This window comes from Podarcis filfolensis, assembly GCF_964270895.1.
Source record: "Podarcis filfolensis genome assembly, chromosome: 6".
Lineage (NCBI taxonomy): Eukaryota > Metazoa > Chordata > Lepidosauria > Squamata > Lacertidae > Podarcis > Podarcis filfolensis.
The window spans coordinates 98,591,882-98,616,606 of record NC_139609.1 but is presented as its reverse complement, the minus strand read 5'-3'; the positions used below and the strand labels follow the sequence as shown (position 1 = coordinate 98,616,606).

The following is a 24,725-nucleotide window of genomic DNA, read 5'->3' as shown; positions in this document are numbered from 1 at the left end:
TGGGGAAATCCCCCTTCCAGCTCCTCCACCGTCTGACGGAATCCCTTTCCTCCTAAGTAGCACCTTTGGGGCCAAGAAGGCTGAGTGAGGTGTCTGTGGCTTCTGTGTCATCATCACTCTTGACAAAGGCCCTGATTCACTGAGCAAAGCCCAGCAGAGCGGAGGGCGGATCCCTTGGCCCCTCGGGGCTCTGGGGGAGTGAGTTTCCCTCCTGCCCCGCTTTGCAGTGATCTGGGCTGTGGGCAAGATGAGGCACCTTGAACCCTGCGCCGCCCACTTTTCCAGAACTGGGTTTGGCAGCGCAAGGTCTCTCAGCTCTCTAGGACAGCTATAATTTCTCAGCTCATTTCTATGCTGTTTGGAGAGATTTCCTTTCTTACATATCAAATTCAGATACGCAAAACTCCCAGCAAATCACGAAACTGGGCTTCTATTATGCGTTTTGCTGCTTTTATTTTTAAAAGAAAATAAAATAAAGCTTCACAGATTGGGGCCGTTGCGGCGAGGCCAGGCGCGGAGAGGCGAGGCAAAGGTTGACAGTGGGAGCAGAGGGCGGGATTGGTTGCTAGCAAAGGCCTGCCCCAACTGTTCCAGAATGAATTTATCATAGGCATCTTCATCGAAGGAGTCATCATCAACCTGGCGTTTTTCTGGCTGCACGGGCTCTATAGGCAAGACATCAGACCAAGAGTTAGGGTTCTCCACTCCAGCCTCCTAACTAGTCTTGGCCTCCCGCTCCTTCTCCCCTGCAGAATTGTGGGAATTGTTCCCTTTGGGTGTGCATTTTTGGATGTTTCATTGATTGTTTATGGCTAATTTTTCTATGTTGCTGCCATGTAGTTTTTTCGATGTTGTAAGCTGCCTTGAGCATAGTTTGAACTGTGGAAAGGTGTCATACAAATAAAATTATGCATGCATGCCTGTGAGAGGGAAGCTGGGATTCCTAGGATGTTGAACATCAGGAGAGCCTGCTGCATCAAGATCATAGCTGTCAACGTTTCCCTTTTTTAAGGGAAATTCCCTTACTCCGAATAGGATTCCTCGCAAGAAGAGGGAAAAGCGGACAGCTATGATCAAGCTATCAACCTCTCTGCTCCAACTTCTTGCTCCCACGGTGGCCAACCAGCTGCTCCAAAGGGAAACCTGCAAGGCCCTGATCCGAGCATGAAAACAACTCTCCCCACCTCCTTTGGCTCATAGCAAGTGGTATTGTGAAGCAGGGCTGCCTCCATTAGAACAGGCGGAGAACAGCCATTGCAGCTGCCTGCTGTCGATAGCCTTCTTTTCCTCCCTGATTTTATCATGTTCAAGCTGTCTTGGTTGGTGGCCACCTCTGCCTCTTGCTGGAGAGTTCCATAGTTTAACAGGGTTCAAGTTGCCCGGGAGCAGGGCTGGGAGGCAAAACTGCGCTCAGGTGCCAACTGAGAGTGAGGAGGCGACAAGTCTCGGGCTCCCCGTTCAGTGCACAGGGAGCCTGCTGGGCTTTGAGGGGCTGGTGGTGGGAGGCACACAGAGCTGCCTTCACGCACCCCCTCCGGCTCCCAAGAAGGCGAGGCAGGGCTGAGCCACTCACCGTCAGCACTTCCAGGATTAAGTAAGGCGTCTGAAACATTCCAAGAATGAATCCAGAAGGCCAGGAAGACATCATCATTCCTGTTTTGGAGTGGGGAGAGATTAAATCCTCGTAAGATCTCTAAAATATGCTCAGGCACAACCAGGTAGACATAATGAGCCCTGTTTCGGAGTGGGGGGAGGGAAGTGTTGAGGTGGGCAGCACTCAGCTCCTCCCAACTTAAACCCATCACTGTTGCCTGATCAAAGCCAGGTGACCCCATTGGGAGCAGCTGTGGTTTTTTCCAAGAAAAATTAGGTGATGCCCACCCCAGCTACTTGCCCGCCTTCCCACCCTCTCTGTCCCTCCCACCTCCATCCCACTGCCCCCACCGCTGTTGCTTCCCATGGCTGCAGGCACAGCCTCGCGGAGGTGCTTTGACGCGACCCTTTGACCATTGCCAAGTGAGAGCTGGACCATCAAGAAGGCTGATCACCGAAGAATGGATACTTTTGAATTACGGTGCTGGAGGAGGCTCTTGAGAGTCCCATGGACTGCAAGAAGACCAAACCTCTCCATTCTGAAGGAAATCAGCCCTGAGTGCTCACTGGAAGGACAGATCCTGAAGCTGAGGCTCCAAGACTTTGGCTACCTCATGAGAAGAGAAGACTCCCTGGAAAAGACCCTGGTGTTGGGAAAGATGGAGGGCACAAGGAGAAGGGGACGACAGAGGACGAGATGGCTGGATAGTGTTCTCGAAGCTACCAGCATGAGTTTGACCAAACTGTGGGAGGCAGTGGAAGACAGGAGGGCCTGGCGTGCTCTGGTCCAGGGGGTCACGAAGAGGCGGACACGACTAAACGACTAAACAACAGCAACAGAGCGCCTTTCTGGAAGTTGCCCGGTGACAGGCAGCCAAAGCGGTGCCTTCAGCGCGGCAGCGGAGGAAGCAGCAAAGGAGCGGGGATGCGGGGGGAGGGAGCGGGGGGTCAGACAAGCGAGGTGGCGGTACGGCGCACCGGCCTGCACCGTCTCAGAGAAAGCTCTGGCTGTGGGGACGTGGTTTCTGTGACAAGGCGCTGGCTCCCCCAACAAGGCGCGCTGTGGGTTTTCTGATCTCCACATTGAAGCTTGGGGATTTCCAACCCTCCCTCCTCCTGGGGCAGTTCCTCCCCATAATTGCCTGTCTGCTTATTGGAAGTGTTTCTGGTCTGCCCCTCAGGCAACAGCCTGAAAGGTCAAGAATAAAGCGCAGACATGGAGACAAACGCAGCTCCAAAGGAAACCTCCAGCAGCAGCAACAACAGAAACCCAGGTGACAGAGGGGATGGAGCGGAACCAGGTGACTGCAGGAGAGGCGGCTTGCGGGGCAACAACAGATCATCCTCTGCTGGGGGCTCTGGGTAGGAGGGCCGCCTCTGAGATGGGCTGATGTGTGGGGAGCGGATGGGAGGGGGAATCTCGGCTCTAAGGAAGGGGTCAGCAACCTGTGGTCCACGGGGGTCGTTTAACTGGCCCCCGAGCCACCCCCGAACTGAGCTGCTTGTTCGGCGAGTCCCCGCGCACTGCAATAAACCAGCGCAGCACGGTGTGGGGACTCGCTGCTGCGGTGCTGAAAATCGCGCCTATGCATGCGCAGACACCGGAAATCATGCATGCGCGTGCTCACACTCGCTGACAATCTGGCCCACAGAGAGATCTCCGGTGGAGTGAACAAGCCCAGGCAAGGCATACCTTGCTGACCCCTCCTCTAAGGTGCCCCAGCCTGGATGCTTGGGGGGCGGGGGAAGCCAAAGTTCTGCTTTGTATCATTGCAGGAAGGGACTGAAATGGACGACCCCCGCTTTCTGGTTGGTGAACTCTCTAGGTCTAACGCACCCTGCTCGAGAGCCCCAGACAGAGCCCAGCTGTCCTAAGAAGCTTTCAAAGAGGGTCCTGTCAAGGCTATCGGCATAGAACGTGGGTCGGCAAGCTAAGGCCCGGGGGCCGGATCTGGCCCAATTGCCTTCTGGATCCAGCCCGCGGACGGTCCGGGAATCGCTGTGGTGATCGGCGTGGGGATTCTGATCATTCAGGCTTCGTCATTTTCCCCCATCCACACTGCCACGGCAGCGGCTCCTCCCTCCCTCCTCCTGGCTTCTCCCTGACCTGCCTAGAGGAGGAAGGGGGCTGGGCTTTGTTGAGCCGCGGATGGCTGAGTGCCACCATTTTACGCAGCCCTTCTCCGGAGCCAGCCCCTTTGCGCCACTCATCGTCCCTCCACCACCACTGCCGCCAGCCTCTGCCGCTCGCAAGGCACAGGTAAGCAGCCACCAGGCTCGTCCGGTGCTGTGGAGAAGGTAGGGGAGAGTCGGTGGGGTGGTGGTGGTTTTCTTCAAAAGATAGTCCAGCCCCACAAGATAAAAATGGTTGGAAGTGTAAGGAGAAGGAGGGGAATTTCCTCCATATGTGGTGGACGTGTCCTAGCCTCACCTGTCCTTTACAGAGCCAGATTCCTCCACCTTCGCCTCCTCATTGGCTTGTCGAATCTGCCTCCATATCCCCTGCTGCAAGTGTCCTGGAAAGCCGTTGGCTCCATTGCCTGCAAGGAGGAATCCAGTCCAGGGTGAGGGTCGCGCTCTCCAGCCCCCTGCCCACGCCTCCCTTCCTCCTCCACCGGGGCGTAGCCACAAATCAAGTAAATAAATAAAAATACTCAGCAAACGGACCAAACAAGTCGCAGGTAGCTCGGTTCTGCCCCCCTAACAAAAGTCCTGGCCCCCCGAAATCCTGGCCATGCCCATATGCTCCACACCTCTATGATGGCATCCAGCTCCTCTTTGATGGGCACCTAGCCCAGCACCCTCATGATGGTGCCCAACTGCTTGGTGCTGATGTCTTCACTACCACCAGCATCAAATCATAATCATAATCATAATCATTTATTACTTATACCCCGCCCATCTGGCTGGGTTTCCCCAGCCACTCTGGGTGGCTTCCAACAGGAGATTAAAAATACATTAAAACATCAGTCATTAAAATCTTCCTTCAGAGGTCCTTCCACCACCAACTGCAGCACCCTCCACCTTCCTTTGCTCAGAGATGGGTTGAGATTTGCAGGGGCTAGTTTGGTTTTCGCCGGAGCCCTGAGGTCCACCAGCTGGAGCCAGCTGCACAGCAGCAGCTCAGGGCAGGGGTGTCTACTTAGAATCCCGTCCTTGAAGAAGGCAGGGCATAAATACCCTAAACTGACTCCCCGACTCCATTCCTTCCTGAGTCTTTGCCCCTCCAAGCAATCCCCAAACTTACATAGTATGGATGGCAGCAGAGCCCAGAGGATGAGCGAGGGACCCATTGCGAAGAAGAAGGAGAACCTGGTGGACCTCACGCTGGGAGGCAGCTCTGAATGGTGCTCAAGGCTCAGATTGGCAGCCATATATCCTCCTCTCTGCTCCCTCCCCCCTCCTCTCCTGGGTTGGGCTGGGACAGAAGCCAAGCGGATTTGAGTGTGTGGGTCCAGCTGGCTCCCTGGTCCAGATAATTTCCCCGTGATAATCAATCAAAAATAACACAAGACGCATCTGCTGGATCAAGCCAATGGCCAACTTCTCAAAGTGTCCAACCAGGATCTGGGCAGAAGAGCAATACTCTCCCCTGCTGTGTTTTCCAGCCCCTGGTTTCTGAAACATTGCTGCCTCCAACTGTGGAGACAAAGCATAGATGTTGCGCCTGGTAGCCATTGGTCCAGCAACAGGAACCAGTAAGCAACCCTTATAGAATCACAGAAGCATGGAATGGTAGAGTTGGACGTGGTCCAAGGGTCATCTATGCAAGGGTCATCCATGCAAGAACCTCAATTTAGGCATCCATGACAGATGACCATTCGGCCTCTGCTTAAAAACTGCCAATGAAGCAGAGTCCACCACAGAGGGAGTCTGTTCCACTGTCAAACAGTTTTTACTGTCAGAAAGTTCTTCTGGAGAAAGTTTCCTCCTGGAGCAGGAGAAAAGAAGCTTCCTCCATCTTCCATGTGAACAGCCTTTAAGATATTTGAAGATGGCCATCATATCTCCTCTCAGTCTCCTCTTTTTCAAACTAAACAAACCCAGCTCCTTCAACCGTTCCTCATCACGCTTGGTTTCCAGACCAGTGATCGTCTTGGTTGGCCTCCTCTGTACCCATTCCAGCTTGTCAACATCCTTCTTAAATTGTGGTGTCCAGAATTGGACACAGTATTCCAGGTGTGGTCTGACCAAGGCAGAGTAGAGCGGGACTATGACTTCTTCCCATGATCTGGACTCTAGACTTCTGTTGGTGCAGCCTAGAATAGCATTAGCTTTTTCTCCTGCTGCATCACACTGTTGACTCATGTTCAGCTTGTAGTCCACCAAGACCCCTGGATCCTTTTCACATGTACTGCTAGTAAGTCAGGTGTCCCCCATCCTATCTTTGTGAATCTGGTTCTTCCTGCCTAAGTGCAGAACCTGACATTTCTGCCTGTTGAAATGCATTCTGTTAGCTTGCACCCAGTTCTCCAATCTGTTAAGGCAACATTGAATTCTGATTCTGTCTTCTGCAGCATTAGCTACCCCTCCCAGTTTGGTGTCATCTGCAAATTGGATGAGCATCTCCTCAATTCCTTCATCCAAGTCATTTATAAAGACGTTTAAACAACAACGGGCCCAGGACAGAACCCTGCAGCTTCTCACTTTTTCCAGGATAAAGAGAAACCATTAATGAGTACTCTTTGGGTTCGGACACTTAAAAAATAAAATGCATTATGTACCTTGATGGGCCACCCTGGACTGGATAGATAGATTTAAGACTTCAGGACTTTACAAAGAAGCCCAATCCATGTTTTAGTTCATGAATGGCCTTTCTGAGCAAACTTCACTGTACTCAGGGAGAAGCTTTCTCCAGTTTCAAAGCAAGACAAACGGTTGGCTTGCTGAATTGGTTTGTTTTTACTCATTTCTAGGCAATCTGCTGTTTTTGTTTTTATTTTTAAAAAGATCTGTTTGAAGTTGATGGATTTTTATTTTCTGGTCTTGGTGTATGGATATTGGAATTTTTGTATCTTACCCTTTAGCAAGAATAGATGTAAAACTCTTCTGATTTAATTACAAAATTCGTAAGAATGCATTATAGATGGATTGTTATTTGGGTTTAGAATGACTGTTAGGCTGACGTCTGACCATTTAGCCAGAAGGCATTTCAGTTGCAGTGAGTGGTTTATCCCTGTGGCATAATTGTCGTGTTGTTGTTGCAGAGTTTAAAACATGGAGCCATAAATCCATCCTTTTTCAAAAGGTTGGTGATGGTATCTTTTGCTTCCTCTTCTTATATAGGTGCCTTAAGGAGTTGTAAATTCTCTTCGGTTACTTTTGGCGTGGATGTATTTGCAAATACTTGCTCTGTATTTGTGACGGTTGGATGTTATATTGAAAAAACAAACAAAAAACAAGATAAATAAAATAAAAAATAAAATAAAAAGTAAAGAAATTAAAAAAATAGATTTTTTAAAAGGGAAAAAAGTAGTAGTAATAATGATAAAAAAATTGTGGTGGTGATTCAAGTTATGAAAAGGTAAAGAGACCCCTGACCATTAGGTCCATTCGTGGCCGACTCTGGGGTTGCGGCGCTCATCTCACATTATTGGCCGAGGGAGCCAGCGTACAGCTTCCGGGTCATGTGGCCAGCATGACTAAGCCGCTTCTGGCGAACCAGAGCAGCGCATAGAAACGTCGTTTACCTTCCCGCTGGAGCGGTACCTATTTATCTACCTGCACTTTGACGTGCTTTCGAACTGCTAGGTTGGCAGGAGCAGGGACCAAGCAACGGGAGCTCACCCCGTCGCGGGGATTCGAACCGTCGACCTTCTGACCGTCAAGCCCTAGGCTCTTTGGTTTAGACCACAGAGCCACCCACGTCCCATGGGGATTCAAGTTATAGTGTGAGGTAAAAGACCACCAAAAGGAAAGGAAAATAAAATAAAAGGGGGGATTCACTATTGAAAGTGGATGAAGTGATACATGTATATAGGTTTGTAATGTTTATTCTTTTGTTTTGTGGGGAGGAGAAAAAAGAAAAAGAGAAGAAGGAGGGGCATGGGGTGAAAAGAGTAGGGCCATTAAGAGTCTCTCTGTGTGTATTTTCCTTTAAAAACAAAAAACAAACAGAAAAGCAAAAAGGAAAAGAAAAATAACACTAGCCATAGCGATAGCAATAACAGTAAGGTGATGTTAGAAGTAAAAAATAGTGAGGATAATGATGGGAGGGCAGGGGAAGGGAAACAATGATAGATTTTTTCCCCATCATCATCATCATCATCATCGTCATCATGAGGAAGTCATAGAATCATAGAATCATAGAATCATAGAGTTGGAAGAGACCACAAGGGCCATCGAGTCCAACCCCCTGCCAAGCAGGAAACACCATCAGAGCACTCCTGACATATGGTTGTCAAGCCTCTGCTTAAAGACCTCCAAAGAAGGAGACTCCACCACACTCCTTGGCAGCAAATTCCACTGCCGAACAGCTCTTACTGTCAGGAAGTTCTTCCTAATGTTTAGGTGGAATCTTCTTTTTTGTAGTTTGGATCCATTGCTCCGTGTCCGCTTCTCTGGAGCAGCAGAAAACAACCTTTCTCCCTCCTCTATGTGACATCCTTTTATATATTTGAACATGGCTATCATATCACCCCTTAACCTCCTCTTCTCCAGGCTAAACATGCCCAGCTCCGTTAGCCGTTCCCAGTGGCGTAGCGTGGGGGGTGCAGGGGGGGCCGGCCGCACCGGGCGCAACATCTGGGGGTTAGGGTTAGGGGGCGCAAATCCATGGGTTAGGCGGCGCAAATTACTTGCCTTGCCCCGGGTGCTGACAACCCACGCTACGCCATTGGTCGTTCCTCATAAGGCATCGTTTCCAGGCCTTTGACCATTTTGGTTGCCCTCCTCTGGACACGTTCCAGTTTGTCAGTGTCCTTCTTGAACTGTGGTGCCCAGTCAGGGCTGAAGTGGCGGTCCCAGGAAGTGGCCTGTGTTGGTTCAGGAATCCTTCATAATTCGTGAGAGTTTAAATACTAATAATAAAGTTAGGAAAAGAGAAGTTTTGGGAAGACCCACCCAGTGCCTGTCTTCTCCTGGGGTGACACTGTTGGCGTGGCTCCCAGTTGGGCCTCTGCCCGCCTCCCTTGTGCCCATCGCCAGATGCGACAGTTAGACGTTGTGATGGGCAGAGATCTTGATAGGCAAGTGGAATTTGCCTTGCAGTTTCAGATGCGGATGTTGCTGTTTTATCTGATGAATCTGATGAATACCTTTTAACTAAGTTGGCAGCACTCTGGGTGCTTTGTTGCCAGAATCAGGCCATCATTGTCTAACTGAATTAGTGCATCGTTCCAGATTTTCCAGCTGAAGGCATTGGTGCGTGTGAGATGCAAGTCAAGGCCCGAATGAGGAGAGGGGGAAATGTCATGCAGGTGTCATGTTGTGGCCGAGGGTGGGATGTGGCACGTCGGACATTCAAACCATGCCACCTATGTTGCGCCTGCAATCTTGGCTACATGCGGCAGGAGTGCGGAGAGTGGGAAAGGAGATGCCAGGGTGGGTGCCTGGAGCAGGTCAGGAATAAGTCACAGTGTCCGTGATGTTATCTCTTTATTCCAAGAAGCAAACGCCTCAGAAGGCCAGGCCTAGGGAGCACATTTTCCCAATACAGTCATACCTCGGGTTACAGCCACTTCAGGTTGCGCTTTTTCAGGTTACGGACCGCCGAAACCCAGAATTACTGGAATGGGTTACTTCTGGGTTTTGGTGGTCGCGCATGTGCAGAAGCGAGCGCTAAATTGTGCTTTGAGCATGCGCAGAAGAGCTGAATCGCAACCCGCGCATGCACAGATGTGCAGACGAGGGTTGCGAACACTGCGGGTTGTGAAGGTGCATCCCGCACGGATCACGTTCTCAACCTGAGCATCCACAGTAGGTCTTGCCCCAATGAGGAGGTTCTGAGGACTTAAGGTCGTCAACTTCCTATAGTTGCCTAAGCATAGCTGTCAACGTTTCCCCTTTTTAAGGAAAATTCCCTTATTCCAAATAGGATTCCTTGCAAGAAAAGGGAAAAGCTGACAGCTATGTGCCTAAGCTTGAATGTGGAGATCAGAAAACACACAGCGCGCCTTGTTGGGGGAGCCAGCGCCTTGTCACAGAAACCACGTCCCCACAGCCAGAGCTTTCTCTGAGACGGTGCGTGCCGGTGCGCCGTACCGCCACCTCGCTTGCCTGACCCCCGCTCCCTCCCCCCGCATCCCCGCTCCTTTGCCTCTTCCTCCGCTGCCGCGCTGAAGGCACCGCTTTGGCTGCCTGTCACCGGGCAACTTCCAGAAAGGCGCTCTGTTGCTGTTGTTTATCGTTTAGTCGTGTCCAGCTCTTCGTGACCCCCTGGACCAGAGCACACCAGGCCCTCCTGTCTTCCACTGCCTCCCTTATCTTGGGAGCCTCGAGAACACTGTCCCACCATCTCGTCCTCTGTCGTCCCCTTCTCCTTGTGCCCTCCATCTTTCCCAGCATCAGGGTCTTTTCCATGGAGTCTTCTCTTCTCATGAGTCTTCTCAAGTATTGGAGCCTCAGCTTCAGGATCTGTCCTTCCAGTGAGCACTCAGGGCACTGATTTCCTTCAGAATGGAGAGGTTGGATCTTCTTGCAGTCCATGGGACTCTCAAGAGTCTCCTCCAGCACCAGAATTCAAAAGCATCAATTCTTCGGCGATCAGCCCTCTTTATGGTCCATCTCTCACTTCCATACATGACAGTCCTTCTAGATGCCTGCATTTCATGCTTTCTGTAGGGCTTCTCATCAACTTGGTAGAAAAGAGTGGTACTTTTACTTCCCTTGATCTGGACACTATACTTCTATGGATGTAGCCTAGAATAGCATTGGTTTTTTTTGCTGCTGCGTCACACTGTGGACTCATGCTAAGCTTGTGGTCCACCAAGACCACTGCATCCTTTTCACATGTACTGCTTGCAAGCCAGGTGTCCCCCATCTTATATTTGTGCATCTGTTTCTTCTTGCCTAAGTGCAGAACCTGGCATTGGTCCCTATTGAAATTCATTTGGGCCCCGTTCTCTAATCTGATGGAATCATCTTGCAGCAAGTCGGTCTTCCTGTGCTGATCTATGTCAGTGCTTAGTTGGTACATTTATGAACATTTCATATATATGCCTGGAAGAAGCGGACCATTTGGATCCCTTCCAGTCGGGATTCAGGCCTCATCATGGGACTGAAACTGCCTTGGTCGCACTGGTTGATGATCTCCGGCGGGCTAGGGACAAAGGTGAGAGCTGTTTCCTAGTTCTGCTGGATCTCTCAGCGGCGTTTGATACCATTGACCATAACATCCTTCTGGACCGTCTTCAGGGGCTGGGAGCTGGAGGCACTGTCATACAGTGGTTCCGTTCCTTCCTCCTGGGCCGTGTTCAGAAAGTGGGGGGGGGATGAGTGTTCAGACCCCTGGGCTCTCACTTGTGGGGTGCCTCAGGGTTCTGTCCTCTCCCCCATGCTTTTCAACATTTACATGCAGCCGCTGGGAGAGATCATCAGGAGGTTTGGGCTGGGTGTTCATCAGTATGCGGATGATACCCAGCTCTACCTCTCTTTTAAATCAGAACCAGTGAGGGCGGTGAAGGTCCTGTGTGAGTGTCTGGAAGCGGTTGGAGGATGGATGGCGGCTAACAGATTGAGGTTGAATCCTGACAAGACAGAAGTACTGTTTTTGGGGGACAGGAGGCGGGCAGGTGTGGAGGATTCCCTGGTCCTGAATGGGGTAACTGTGCCCCTGAAGGAACAGGTGCGCAGCCTGGGAGTCATTTTGGACTCATAGCTGTCCATGGAGGCGCAGGCCAATTCTGTGTCCAGGGCAGCTGTCTACCAACTCCATCTGGTACGCAGGATGAGGCCCTTCCTGCCTGCGGACTCTCGCGCCAGAGTGGTGCATGCTCTGGTTATCTCCCGCTTGGACTACAGCAATGCACTCTACGTGGGGCTACCTTTGAAGGTGACTCGGAAACTACAACTAATCCAGAATGCGGCAGCTAGACTGGTGACTGGGGGCGGCCGCCGAGACCATATAACACCGGTCTTGAAAGACCTACATTGGCTCCCAGTATGTTTCCGAGCACAATTCAAAGTGTTGGTGCTGACCTTTAAAGCCCTAAACGGCGTCGGTCCAGTATACCTGAAGGAGCGTCTCCACCCCCATCATTCTGCCCGGACACTGAGGTCCAGTGCCGAGGGCCTTCTGGCGGTTCCCTCATTGTGAGAAGCAAAGCTACAGGGAACCAGGCAGAGGGCCTTCTCGGTAGTGGCGCCCGCCCTGTGGAACGCCCTCCCAGCAGATGTCTAAGCGATAAACAACTACCTGACATTCAGAAGACATCTTAAGGCAGCCCTGTTCAGGGAAGTTTTTAACGTGTGATATTTTACTGTATTTTTGGTTTCTATGGAAGCCGCCTAGAGTGGCTGGGGAGGCCCAGCCAGATGGGCAGGGTATAAATAATAAATTATTATTATTATTATTATTATTATTATTATTATTATTATTCAAATGTCAAGCTGGATTATTAATATTATTTTTAGGAAACCTGTTTAGTCTTAAAGTAAGCATCTTGGAATTGTTTTAACTTCTAGCATCCTGTTTGCATCTTGATTTAGTTATGCAATTCATCAGTAAGATTGTGTTATATGTGGTTTGTTATTTGGGCCTATAATTACCGATACGCTTGCCCCTAACCATGTATCCAGAAGGCGTTTCAGTTGCAGTGAATGGTTTATCATTGCGGTGTATTGTGCTGTCATTGTTGCAGAGTAGAGTTTTAAAAAACGAACCATAAATCCATCCATATTGTTTTTCAGGTTAGTGATAGTATCTTTCGCTTCCTCTTTGTATCTTCCTCTTCTTATACGGGTGCCTTAAAGAGTTGCAAATTCACTTCAGTTCCCTTTGGAATGGATGTATTTGCAAATATTTGCTCTGTCTCAGTGACACCTGGATGTTGCAATTGTCTTGCAGTTTCAGATTCAGACGTTGCTGTTTTATCAGTATATTTGATGACTGTCTTTTAGCTAAGTTGGCAATAATCTGGGTGCTTCCTTGCCAGACTCAGACCATCATTGTCTCTCCGAATTGCTGTATTTTTCCAGCTAGAGCCGTTGGCACGTGTGAGATGTAAGTCGAGGTACGAGTTTGGAGAGGGGGCGGGAATGAGGACATATTGAGGTGTGTCGTGTGCTGATTGGCTGAGGGTGATGTGTGGCACGTAGAACATCCACACCTCTTCACATACATATGTGAAGTTTTCAAGTCTTGGTTTACATATTTCAGTAGAGTCTATATACTATTAGTGAGGTATGAGGTAAGGTAAGGTTCATAAGATAGCTCTTATGTTAGTTGTATTTTCCCTTCACTGTGTCAGGTTTCATAGGTAGTTTTATAGTGTGAGGGGCTACAGGTAGTTTAAGAAGGTTGAAGTTGTATTTTTCCTAGGAGTCAGAATGTTTTTCTGCTAGTGACAGAAGCATCTGGTAAGGACTGTGTTTCTTCTACTGGTGAATTGCAGGTCTAGCGAGAAAAGACTAGGATTTATTTTTGTAGAAGGAAGGTGTACATGCAATGCTTTTACAGGTTTTTTACATATCAATACTTCCTGCACCTAATAAATGGGGGGGGGGGGGAGTGTCAGTTTGCATTTCTTAGTACAGAAAGTATTGATCTGATGTATAGCGTTCTTTCCTATTCTACTTGGTTCAAGAGTGTTCTGGAAAGTTTTCTTCCCACGTGGGAGAAACAAGCAGAAGCTTCTTGTTTGGGTTATGTCTTCTGGGAAGCTGAGTACAGCTGGTTTAAGCCATTTCTGTTTAAACCGTCATGCTGACGATTATGGTCCAGAAGGAGCCTGGGCTTCACTTACTTTCTCTTTCTGTCTCGCTGTTCTGGTGTGCTATAGTGTTCAGGTTTAGTCTTATTATAAATCATTGTAAGTTTTATTGTAAGTACTGCAACTGGATTTTTTAATGGACTGTGTCAATCCTGAATATATTGGATTTGTGACAATGAAGCTCATTTGCCTTCAGTAGCAGTACAGTAGTAGTAGTAGTAGTAGTAATTAATAATAATAATAATAATAATAATAATAATAATAATAATTCATTTATACCCCGCCCATCTGGCTGGGTTTCCCCAGCAGCTCTGGGCGGCTTCCAACAGATTATTAAAATACAATAGTACAATTGCCTCTGGTCTATTTCCTGGGAACTCTGCATCGTGTTTGAGTTTTCTCATCCTCCACGCATGTGCTTCAATATGTAGGTTGTTATTTGGGCTTAGAATTACCCATACGCTTGCCCCTAACCATGTATCCAGAAGGCGTTTCAGTTGCAGTGAATGGTTTATCATTGCGGTGTATTGTGCTGTCATTGTTGCAGAGTAGAGTTTTAAAAAACGAACCATAAATCCATCCATATTGTTTTTCAGGTTAGTGATAGTATCTTTCGCTTCCTCTTTGTATCTTCCTCTTCTTATACGGGTGCCTTAAAGAGTTGCAAATTCACTTCAGTTCCCTTTGGAATGGATGTATTTGCAAATATTTGCTCTGTCTCAGTGACACCTGGATGTTGCAATTGTCTTGCAGTTTCAGATTCAGACGTTGCTGTTTTATCAGTATATTTGATGACTGTCTTTTAGCTACCGTAAATTGGCAATAATCTGGGTGCTTCCTTGCCAGACTCAGACCATCATTGTCTCTCCGAATTGCTGTATTTTTCCAGCTAGAGCCATTGGCACGTGTGAGATGTAAGTCGAGGTACGAGTTTGGAGAGGGGGCGGGAATGAGGACATATTGAGGTGTGTCGTGTGCTGATTGGCTGAGGGTGATGTGTGGCACGTAGAACATCCACACCTCTTCACATACATATGTGAAGTTTTCAAGTCTTGGTTTACATATTTCAGTAGAGTCTGTATACTATTAGTGAGATGTAAGGTAAGGTTCATAAGATAGCTCTTATGTTAGTTGTATTTTCCCTTCACTGTGTCAGGTTTCATAGGTAGTTTTATAATGTGAGGGGCTACAGGTAGTTTAAGAAGGTTGAAGTTGTATTTTTCCTAGGAGTCAGAATGTTTTTCTGCTAGTGACAGAAGCATCTGGTAAGGACTGTGTTTCTTCTACTGGTGAATTGCAGGTCTAGCGAGAAAAGACTAGGATTTATTTTTGTAGAAGGAAGGTGTACATGCAATGCTTTTACAGGTTTTTTACATATCAATACTTCCTGCACCTAATAAATGGGGGGGGGGGAGTGTCAGTTTGCATTTCTTAGTACAGAAAGTATTGATCTGATGTATAGCGTTCTTTCCTATTCTACTTGGTTCAAGAGTGTTCTGGAAAGTTTTCTTCCCACGTGGGAGAAACAAGCAGAAGCTTCTTGTTTGGGTTATGTCTTCTGGGAAGCTGAGTACAGCTGGTTCAAGCCATTTCTGTTTAAATCGTCATGCTGACAATTATGGTCCAGAAGGAGCCTGGGCTTCACTTACTTTCTCTTTCTGTCTCGCTGTTCTGGTGTTCAGGTTTAGTCTTATTATAAATCATTGTAAGTTTTATTGTAAGCACTGCAACTGGATTTTTTAATGGACTGTGCCAATCCTGAATATATTGGATTTGTGACAATGAAGCTCATTTGCCTTCAGTAGCAGTAAAGTAGTAGTAGTAATAATAATAAATAATAATAATAATAATAATAATAATAATAATAATTCATTTATACCCCGCCCATCTGGCTGGGTTTCCCCAGCAGCTCTGGGCGGCTTCCAACAGATTATTAAAATACAATAGTACAATTGCCTCTGGTCTATTTCCTGGGAACTCTGCATCGTGTTTGAGTTTTCTCATCCTCCACGCATGTGCTTCAATATGTAGGTTGTTATTTGGGCTTAGAATTACCCATACGCTTGCCTGTAACTATGTATCGGGAAGGCCTTTCAGTTGCAGTGAATGGTTTATCATTGCGGTGTATTGTGATGTCATTGTTGCAGAGCAGAGTTTTAAAAAACGAACCATAAATCCATCCATATTGTTTTTCAGGTTGGTGATGGTATCTTTCGCTTCCTCTTCTTATCTTCCTCTTCTTATACGGGTGCCTTAAGGAGTTGCAAATTCTCTTCAGTTACTTTTTGCATGCATGTATTTGCAAATATTTGCTCTGTCTCTGTGACAGCTGGATGTTGTGATGAATGTAGAAATTGTCTTGCAGTTTCAGATTCAGACGTTGCTGTTTTATCAGTATATTTGACGAATGTCTTTTAGCTAAATTGGCAATAATCTGGATGGTTTGTTGGCAGAGTCAAACCATCATTGTCTAGCTGAATTAGTGCATCGTTCCAGCTTTTCCAGCTGCAGCCATTGGTATTTTCTTTTTGTATAAGAACTAGTATGAAAGAGGCCTCCCAGCATTCTCACAGGCCCATATAAGATCAGCATAAACAGTTGGGCCTGATGAACATTTACTGTTCCCAACCCTAATCCTGCAGAAAGCCATCTAATTAGATTTTAATTTGACCATGACCTGTTTTTAAGAGGTCATTTAATTATTGTTTGATTTTATACCAATGTTATATATTTGATGTTAGCCACCCTGAGCCCAGCTTCGGCCGGGGTGGACGAGATATAAATAAAAGATTATTATTATTATTATTATTATTATTATTATTGTTATTATTATTATTATTATTAGTTAAGGCATGACTGCAGGGAGGGAGGGGTGACATCATGGGTTGTGTCGTGTGCTGATTGGCTGAGGGTGGGGTGTGGCACCTAGAACATCCAAACCTCTTCACATACATTGTGCCTGTAATCTTGGCCATAGGGGTGGGACATCTGCAGCCCCCCTAATGCTGCCCCTCCCTCATGTTGACTGGATAGAATCAGAGAGGAAGAGAGTAGCTGAAGAAATTTGCTCTTCTAACACAGTAGATTGTGTAGGCTACTTATTTAGACATTCATCAAAGTGCCCTTACCGAAAAGTCTGTGTGTGTCAACTTTGCATTTAAAAATCTTGCTCAAGCATTCTCTGTGTGCTAAGCTCAACTTCTGCTTATGTCACTTTTGCCACGATTATGTATTCATCTTGCGGTTCTGTGTCCTCATAGTCTTGCGTTCCTCCTTGATTTCCCCTATATTTAATCAGAAAAGGCTTTATTTGCTATGTGAATACGTGCATATTATTCAGGTCCTGCAACAGCTGCCGCACATTGGGTCAATATCTCCATCAAACCAAGGTCTAGTTCCTGATCCACCACCACCAGTTCAGACCCCATGAATTCATGTATGACTCCTGGTCCTCTGAAGGTCTGGGAGACCTTCAGACGTTCAGAAGGTCTGGTGGCAGCATCTGCATGGGTGACAAAGCCCATCTAAGGGGCTGGGCTTGTTTTGCAGTCTCCCCTCTTTTCCCCACCCCAGTTAGGCATTTAAAAGAAACATGTTGATAGCAACAATTTATTTATACCCCGCCCACCTGGCTGGGTTTCCCCAGCCACTCTGGGTGGCTTCCAACAAAATATTAAAATACAGTGGTCTGTTAAATATTAAAAGCTTCCCTAAACAGGGCTGCCTTCAGATGTCTTCTAAAAGTCTGGTAGTTGTTCTTCTCTTTAACATCTGGTGGGAGGGCGTTCCACAGGGCAGGTGCCACCACCGAGAAGGCCCTCTGCCTGGTTCCCTGTAACTTGGCTTCTCAAAGTGAGGGAACCGTCAGAAGGCCCTCGGTGCTGGACCTCAGTGTCTGGGCTGAATGATGGGGGTGGAGATGCTCCTTCAGGTATACTGGGCCTTTGAGGCTGTTTAGGGCTTTAAAGGTCAGCACCAACACTTTGAATTGTGCTCGGAAACGTCCTGGGAGCCAATGAAGGTCTTTCAGGACCAGTGTTATGTGGTCTCAGCAGCCGCTCCCAGTCACCAGTCCATCTGCCGCATTCTGGATTAGTTGTAGTTTCCGGGTCACCTTCAAAGGCAGAGCATGCACCACTCTGGCGAGACAGTCTGTGGGCAGGGAGGGTCTCAGCCTGCATACCAGATGGAGCTGGTAGGCAGCCACCCTGGACACAGAATTGACCTGCGCCTCCATGGACAGCTGTGAGTCCAGAATGACTCTCAGGCTGTGCACTTGGTCCTTCAGGGGCACAGTTGCCCCATTCAGGACCAGAAAGTCCTCCACACCCGCCCGCCTCCTATCCCCCCAAAACAGTACTTCTGTCTTGTCAGGATTCCACCTCGATCCATTAGCCGCCATCCATCCTCCAACTGCCTCCAGACACTCACAGGACCTTCACTGCCTTCACTGGTTCTGATTTAAAAGAGAGCTAGAGCTGTTGCAACCCACTTTGGAGGCCACTCAGCTACAAAGGGACAGAGTCCCTGCTAAGCAAGGGGCCTTTGGGTGCAATGAAGGAGAAGTGACTCTTTTATCCTTGCAGAACAAAAAATTTTTTTTCCTTCCAGTAGCACCTTAAAGACCAACTAAGTTAGTTCTTGGTATGAGCTTTCGTGTGCATGCACACTTCTTCAGATACCTGGTGAGGTTGATGGACTTCCATTTCATGCGGCTCAATGTGGTGCCTTCCATAGTTCCAGTTACAAATAGGTAGCCGTGTTGGTCTGCCATAGTCAAAACAAAAAATTTTTTTCCCTTCCAGTAGCACCTTAAAGACCAACTAAGTTAGTTCTTGGTATGAGCTTTCGTGTGCATGCACACTTCTTCAGATGCACACGAAAGCTCATACCAAGAACTAACTTAGTTGGTCTTTAAGGTGCTACTGGAAGGAAAAATTTTTTTTGGTTTTGACTATGGCAGACCAACACGGCTACCTATCTGTAACTTATCCTTGCAGGTTTACTACCTTAACAATGGGTTTTAGGAAAAACTCTTTATCCTTGCAGGAGGAGATGCTCACTTGCTCCTACTCTGAGAATTGCATCCTGCACACCTCTGGGCAAATTTGGGGATGGCGTGGGGTGCACACATAGGGGGAAGCAGTTCTGTTGCACAAGTGTAACTGTTTGTGTTATGCCATCCCGGTGATGAAAGCCAACTGTCACCTTTGTTGCTGAAGTTTCCTCTTGCCCAACCAAGGGCTGTGCTCACCTCTCTCTCTAACCGAGGGTTTAAATCTTGGCCCAGATCAGCCACAGCATCCAGACTCTCTGCTAGCTGCATCAGGAACAGCACCATGATAGCCAGGCTCTTCCTCGTCTTCTTCCTCATGGGCCTCCTCACCATCTGTGTTGAGCTGCCGTCTGCAGCTGGACAACAAGGTAAGGGCAGAATCCCAGGCCAGCCAGGCTTCCTTCTCCTCTGGTGGTGTTGACCATCTGCACAGCCTTCCTATGAAGCTTCTCCAACCTCTCTCCACCCTTCTTAGAGTCCACCACCTTCTGGGGAAGTCTTTTCCATTGTTGAATAACTCTTAACATCAGAAAGCTCTTCCTATGCCTTGGCCAAAGGCCTGGTGGAACAGCTCTGTCTTGCAGGCTCTGTGGAAAGATGTCAAGTCCCGCAGGGCCCTAGTCTCTTGTGACAGAGCGTTCCACCAGATCAGGGCCACAGCTGAAAAAGCCCTGGCTCTGTTTGAGGCCACCCTAACCTCCCTGTGGCCCGGGACCTCCTAGATGTTTTTGTTTGAAGACCGTAAGGTCCTCCGTGGGACATACTAGGAAAGGTGGTCCCGTAGGTACGAGGGTCCTAGGCCGTATAGGGCTTTAAAGGTTAAAACCAGCACCTTAAACCTGACCCTGTACTCCACCGGGAGCCAGTGCAGCTGGTAGAGCACCAGGTTAATGTGATCCCGCATCGAGGACCCCGTAAGGAGTGAGAATCTCATTTCTTGTCATATGAATCTGGAGCAGCAGCAGCAAAACAGCTTCCTTCATTTTTTTAAAAAAGATATTTATTAAGGTTTTCCATTTTATACAAACCGAAAAGAAAAAGAAAAAAGAGGGGGAAAAATAAAAAGAAAAAATATTAAAAAACACATAAATTTCATATCATATTTTCCAATAATATATTTCCCTGACCTCCTCATACCTCCCCTTCTTGTATTCCAGTTCAAATTGTTCATCCAGCAAATCCTTATCTCATAGCATTACAGCTATAAACCTTATTTTCTGTCCATCTTCTTAAATTATTGTAACTTATACTTTTACTTATGTACAGAAAAGAACTATTTTTTCATATTCTTTTATACCATTACAGTTGATAACCCCTTAATTTCAATCCAACATCACTCAGTATTCCTTAATATTACAATATTTTTGCAAATAGTCTTTGAATTTCTTCCATTCTTCCTCTGCCGATTCTTCTCCCTGGTCGCGGATTCTTCCAGTCAGTTCTGCCAGTCCCATAAAGTCAATCAATTTCGTCTGCCATTCTTCCAAAGTGGGTAAATCTTGTGTCTTCCAATACTTTGCAATGAGTATTCTTGCTGCTGTTGTAGCATACATAAAGAAAGTTCTATCCTTTTTTGACACCAATTGGCCGACCATGCCCAGGAGAAAGGCCTCTGGTTTCTTCACAAAGGTATATTTAAATACCTTTTTCAATTCATTATAAATCATTTCCCAGAAAGCCTTAATCCTAGGGCACGTCCACCAAAGGTGGAAAAAAGTACCTTCAATTTCTTTACATTTCCAACATTTATTATCGGGCAAATGGTAAATTTTTGCAAGCTTGACTGGGGTCATGTACCACCTGTATATCATTTTCATAATATTTTCTCTTAAGGCATTACATGCCATAAATTTCATACCTGTGGTCCACAACTGTTCACAGTCAGCAAACAGTCAGCAAACCAGATTCCTTCAACTTCCATGTGACGGCCCACCAGATATTTGACGATGGTCCACATGTCACCCCTCAGTCTTCTCTTCTCTAGGCGAAGCCTACCCAGCTCCCTCAACTGTTTCTCACAAGGCTTGGTTTCCAGCCCCTGGGTATGTTTAGCCTGGGAAAGAGAAGCCCCACAGTTGACCTGATAGCCATCTTCTGATATCCAAAGAAGAAAGAAGATTCCACCTAAACATTAGGAAGAACTTCCTGACAGTAAGAGCTGTTCGGCAGTGGAATTTGCTGCCAAGGAGTGTGGTGGAGTCTCCTTCTTTGGAGGTCTTTAAGCAGAGGCTTGACAACCATATGTCAGGAGTGCTCTGATGGTGTTTCCTGCTTGGCAGGGGGTTGGACTCGATGGCCCTTGTGGTCTCTTCCAACTCTATGATTCTATGATTCTATGAAAGAAGATGGAGCAAGTTTGTTTGCTGCTGCTCCAGAGGTGGGGACCTGAAGCAATGGATTCAAATGGCCAGAAAGGAGATTCTGACTCAACATTAGGGAGAACTTTTTGGTGGTCAGAGCTGTTTGACATTTTAGGGGTGCCAGCACATCTCTTAGGCTGGCCACTGAGGACTGTGTTGGTGTCTTTGTGATAGATGGTTTCCTCTTCCCATAGGAGCTGGTTGAGCAGAAGGTGGAAGGGCTCACAGCATTAGCCTTCCAGTAGATACTGAACCGGGGAATGCGGGTGGCTCTGTGGGTTAAACCGCTGAGCCTTGGCCTTGCTTATCAAAAGGTCAGCGGTTCAAATCCCTGCAACGGGGTGAGCTCCCGTTGCTTGGTCCCTGCTCCTGCCAACCTAGCAGTTCGAAAGCACGTCAAAGTGCAAGTAGATAAATAGGTACCGCTCCGGCGGGAAGGTAAACGGCGTTTCCATGCGCTGCTCTGGTTTCGCCAGAAGCGGCTTAGTCATGCTGGCCACATGACCCGGAAGCTGTACGCCGGCTCCCTTGGCCTATAGAGTGAGATAAGCGCCGCAACCCCAGAGTCGTCCGCGACTGGACATAACTGTCAGGGGTCCTCTCTCTCTAGATACTGAACCCCCATGAGGTCTTGGGATGGGGGGCTGAGTGGGGCTGCCCTGGATTCTCACAGAGGCTTGTGCTTGTTCTGGCCTGAGATCTGTATTCTGGGGGATGGACTCTCAGCTCACGGGCTTCATTGCTTGTGGAAAAGAAATCTTCCACAGCATTGTGGTGTGGGAGTCATCTTTCTCTCCTGCAGTGCATTCTGGACAGTGTCCTCCGATTAAAGGCCCTGGCACATGTGCAATCTCCTGTCAGAGTGATGAGTCTTGCGGCCCTGGGAGCAAGTGTTGTGGTACAGGCTGTGGATTTGCATGCAAAAGAGTCGTTGAAGGTGAGAGAAGCCAGCAGGTTCCAAGCCCATTGCTCTCTCCAGGAGAGCAGTAGCAGGAAGACACTTAGACCCAGGAGCTTGGCCTGTTGGAAGGGAGCAATGACTCCTCTCATTGGCCATGGGTGATGGAAGGCGGGAGGTTTGTTTCTCACCAAATGATTGGCTGGTATAGCAGCGGCGTGTTTGGCCTCCTATCACAGGTTCTCCATGGTCTAGAAAGTTCCTATTCCAAGAAAGGTCTGAGAACCTTTCGGCCACATGGGCCAGGTATTTCTCTCTCCAAGATCCCAAGGGCCAACTGTGACGTGTGGGTGGAACAAACCGCCTGCTCAATCATCTGACTGTCATAGTGACATCAGGAAGATTGGTGCCTCGTGTCAATCATGCAGCACGTCCACGGCAACCAGCTGGGAAAGGTCTGCTTCACCTGCCCTGCACCTACCCTGCACCTCCCGTTAGTTATGGCATCAAGGGCAGGGCAGGTGGGCGTGACTTGGCCAGGATGGCCTCGCAGGAAAAATGGGGAGGCCGGGGTACTTGGAGACCCTCACTCCTGTTTCAAATGAGAGCCAGGGTTACAGGAGAAGACAGGCCCCAGTGGGCATTGTTAGAATCTGTATAAAATCCAGCCCACCGGGGAACAGAGCCACCAGGCTTGTATTTCTGTCCACAACCACTATCATCGAGGCCCCCAACCCCATGCCACTCAATCTTCTTGCGGTTCCTGCATTGCTCACTTTTGGATTAGATGAGCTTTGGAGTCCCCTGTAACTCTACAATTTTATCGTTCCTTATTACACCAGTAAATCATAGAAACATTCCGTTTCTCCACAAAGATTATCCGTTGTCTGCCCTCTTTAAAACATTTGTTAGCTCGATCATGCATACAGTATTCCATACCTTTATATTTTAATCTTCCAAAGTCCAAATTCTCATTTCCACCCCATGGATGATGGCCCAGCGGTTGTACCCCTTTTCACTTCACTTACCAACTTGCCCCCACCCAACCCCCCATCCTCTTATCCAACTGCCCTCCCCTGATATTTCACCACACCTTGCACCATGACACCTCACCATTACCTGTCTAGAGCTCACTAGACCACCCATACGTCCCTTAGGCCCCACTGCCCTATCCTTAGAAGCATTCCGGAAGGTCCTGCTTGCGCTGTTGGCCCAGCTGCATCTCTTTCCTCCACGCCCTCCCATCTCGCTTGCGCCGTGACACCTCACCATTACCTGTCTAGAGCTCACTAGACCACCCATACGTCCCTTAGGCCCCACTGCCCTATCCTTAGAAGCATTCTGGAAGGTCCTGCTTGCACTGTTGGCCCAGCTGCATCTCTTTCCTCCACTCCCTCCCATCTCGCTTGCCAGCACTGCTGTCATGGCCCAGCAGCTCTCAGAAGTTATCACACTGTAGTTCACAGCATTACCTGTTGGCAGCCAAGCAAAGTGCTCCGTGATGACAACCTTGCCTTTTTATTCTATATCAAGATACAGCATTCTTTCAAAGTGCTGTGTGGAGTTTCCATTTTCATTCCATTGCTTGCTACCCGTTGAAAACCAAATCCCCTGTAGAGCATCCCAGTATGGGTGTCACCTTTTTCTCTTCCAGTGCACCCTGGACGGTGTCCCCGGCCCACTGGAGGTGGGGTCTGCGCAGAACTCTGTATGGGTGATGCCTCTTGCTCACCTGGGGAGAAGTGTTGCAGCAATGGCTGTGGCCACCAATGCATGAGAGCTATTAAAGGTAAGAGAAGCCAGCGGTGCCAAGCCCGTCACTCGCAGCAAGGCCTCCAGAAGAGCTGTGGCGGGAAGGGAGTTAGGCCAGGAGCTTGATGTGTTAGAAGGGAGAGGCAACTCCTCTCGTTGGGGAAGGAGGATGGAAGGTGGAAGTGATTATTCTCCACCAAATGATTAGATCAGCGGTTCCCAAAGGTTTTGAGTCGTGGAGCACTTCTCAGGAGAGAAGTTTTTTTATGGAGCACAGTTGCCTCCCTGATGCCAAAGACACATATTTATTTATTTTTATTTCCAGTCTCTTTGCGGAGCCCTTGGAGATGCCTCACGGGGCACCAAGCGCTCTGTGGAGCCCAGTTTAGGAACCGCTGAGTTAGATGGTATAGCAGCTGCACACTTTGCCCCCTCCTAGATGGGCCACTGGCCTGATCTAGGAGCTCTTATGTTCTTCTGGGACCTCCAGAGACAGCCTATCCAGAGGTTCTTGGGGACATCTGACTGCTTTGAGAACAGCATGCTATGCTAGATGGTCTGATCCTGCTGCCAGGCTCTTCTGACGCTTTCTCTTCTGTCCTAGGGTAACTTGGACTCCAGAGTGGACGAGCCCCTCCGTGAGACTCCTCACCTTGAACAGGCACTGCAGCCGACTTCTCTCTGGCTTCCTTGGGAGTAGAAGACTGTACAGTACAGTGGCCTGAAACCCTAGGCTCACCCAATAAAAATGATATGAGTTTCCCATGAACCTTGGTCTCCGCCATCAAGTTACTGGGAAGACAAAGGAGAGGTTACTGGTCTGCTGTGAATGTATAGCAGTGTGTAAACGGGATGGCCTGCTGGTCTCTGGGGAAACTGGTTCAACTGGAAGGACTTACCTTTGGAGAAGCCATGCTGGTTCTGCTCCACCAAGCTTGTTCTTCTATAGGCTTGTTCATTCTATCTTTAATAATGCTCTGAAACACATGTTAAGGAAATCAACCCGTAGTTTCCCAGATTCCCCTGGCTCTTTTTTTAAAAAAAATAAATAGCATGACATGTCCAATTAAGGTCCAGGGGCTGATCTTAGGGACAAGTTACATATATATATATATATTTATGACTTCACATTTGCATTCTTTAAGTACTCCAGTGCCGGGATTTGACAGGGGAAGTACCAGGTATTGTTTCTCTGG

General features: G+C 48.1%; 2 protein-coding genes across 3 annotated transcripts; one reads left to right on the top strand and one right to left on the bottom strand.

Moving 5' to 3' along the window:
* Nucleotides 1-557: 557 nt before the first annotated feature.
* On the bottom strand, nucleotides 558-7,218 carry LOC310764758 (uncharacterized protein). Of its 2 annotated transcripts, none has more exons than XM_083619231.1 (3): nucleotides 4,841-7,218; nucleotides 4,025-4,133; nucleotides 558-1,734 (listed from the first exon to the last, which is right to left on the bottom strand). In XM_083619231.1, exons 1-3 carry the CDS (start codon nucleotides 4,965-4,967, stop codon nucleotides 1,371-1,373), a joined length of 600 nt encoding a protein of 199 aa, XP_083475357.1. In that variant the 5' UTR covers nucleotides 4,968-7,218; the 3' UTR covers nucleotides 558-1,370. The 2 variants fall into 2 exon arrangements, with proteins under 2 accessions (XP_083475357.1, XP_083475358.1); XM_083619232.1 differs by having other exon boundaries at nucleotides 558-1,653; nucleotides 4,841-7,214.
* LOC310764797 (nigwaprin-b-like) lies at nucleotides 2,566-24,298 on the top strand. Its single transcript, XM_083619294.1, has 5 exons — nucleotides 2,566-2,894; nucleotides 18,754-18,887; nucleotides 21,682-21,816; nucleotides 23,432-23,566; nucleotides 24,134-24,298. The coding sequence occupies exons 2-5, from the start codon at nucleotides 18,803-18,805 to the stop codon at nucleotides 24,136-24,138; spliced, it is 360 nt and encodes a 119-aa protein (XP_083475420.1). The 5' UTR covers nucleotides 2,566-2,894; nucleotides 18,754-18,802; the 3' UTR covers nucleotides 24,139-24,298.
* The last annotated feature ends 427 nt before the right edge of the window (nucleotides 24,299-24,725 follow it).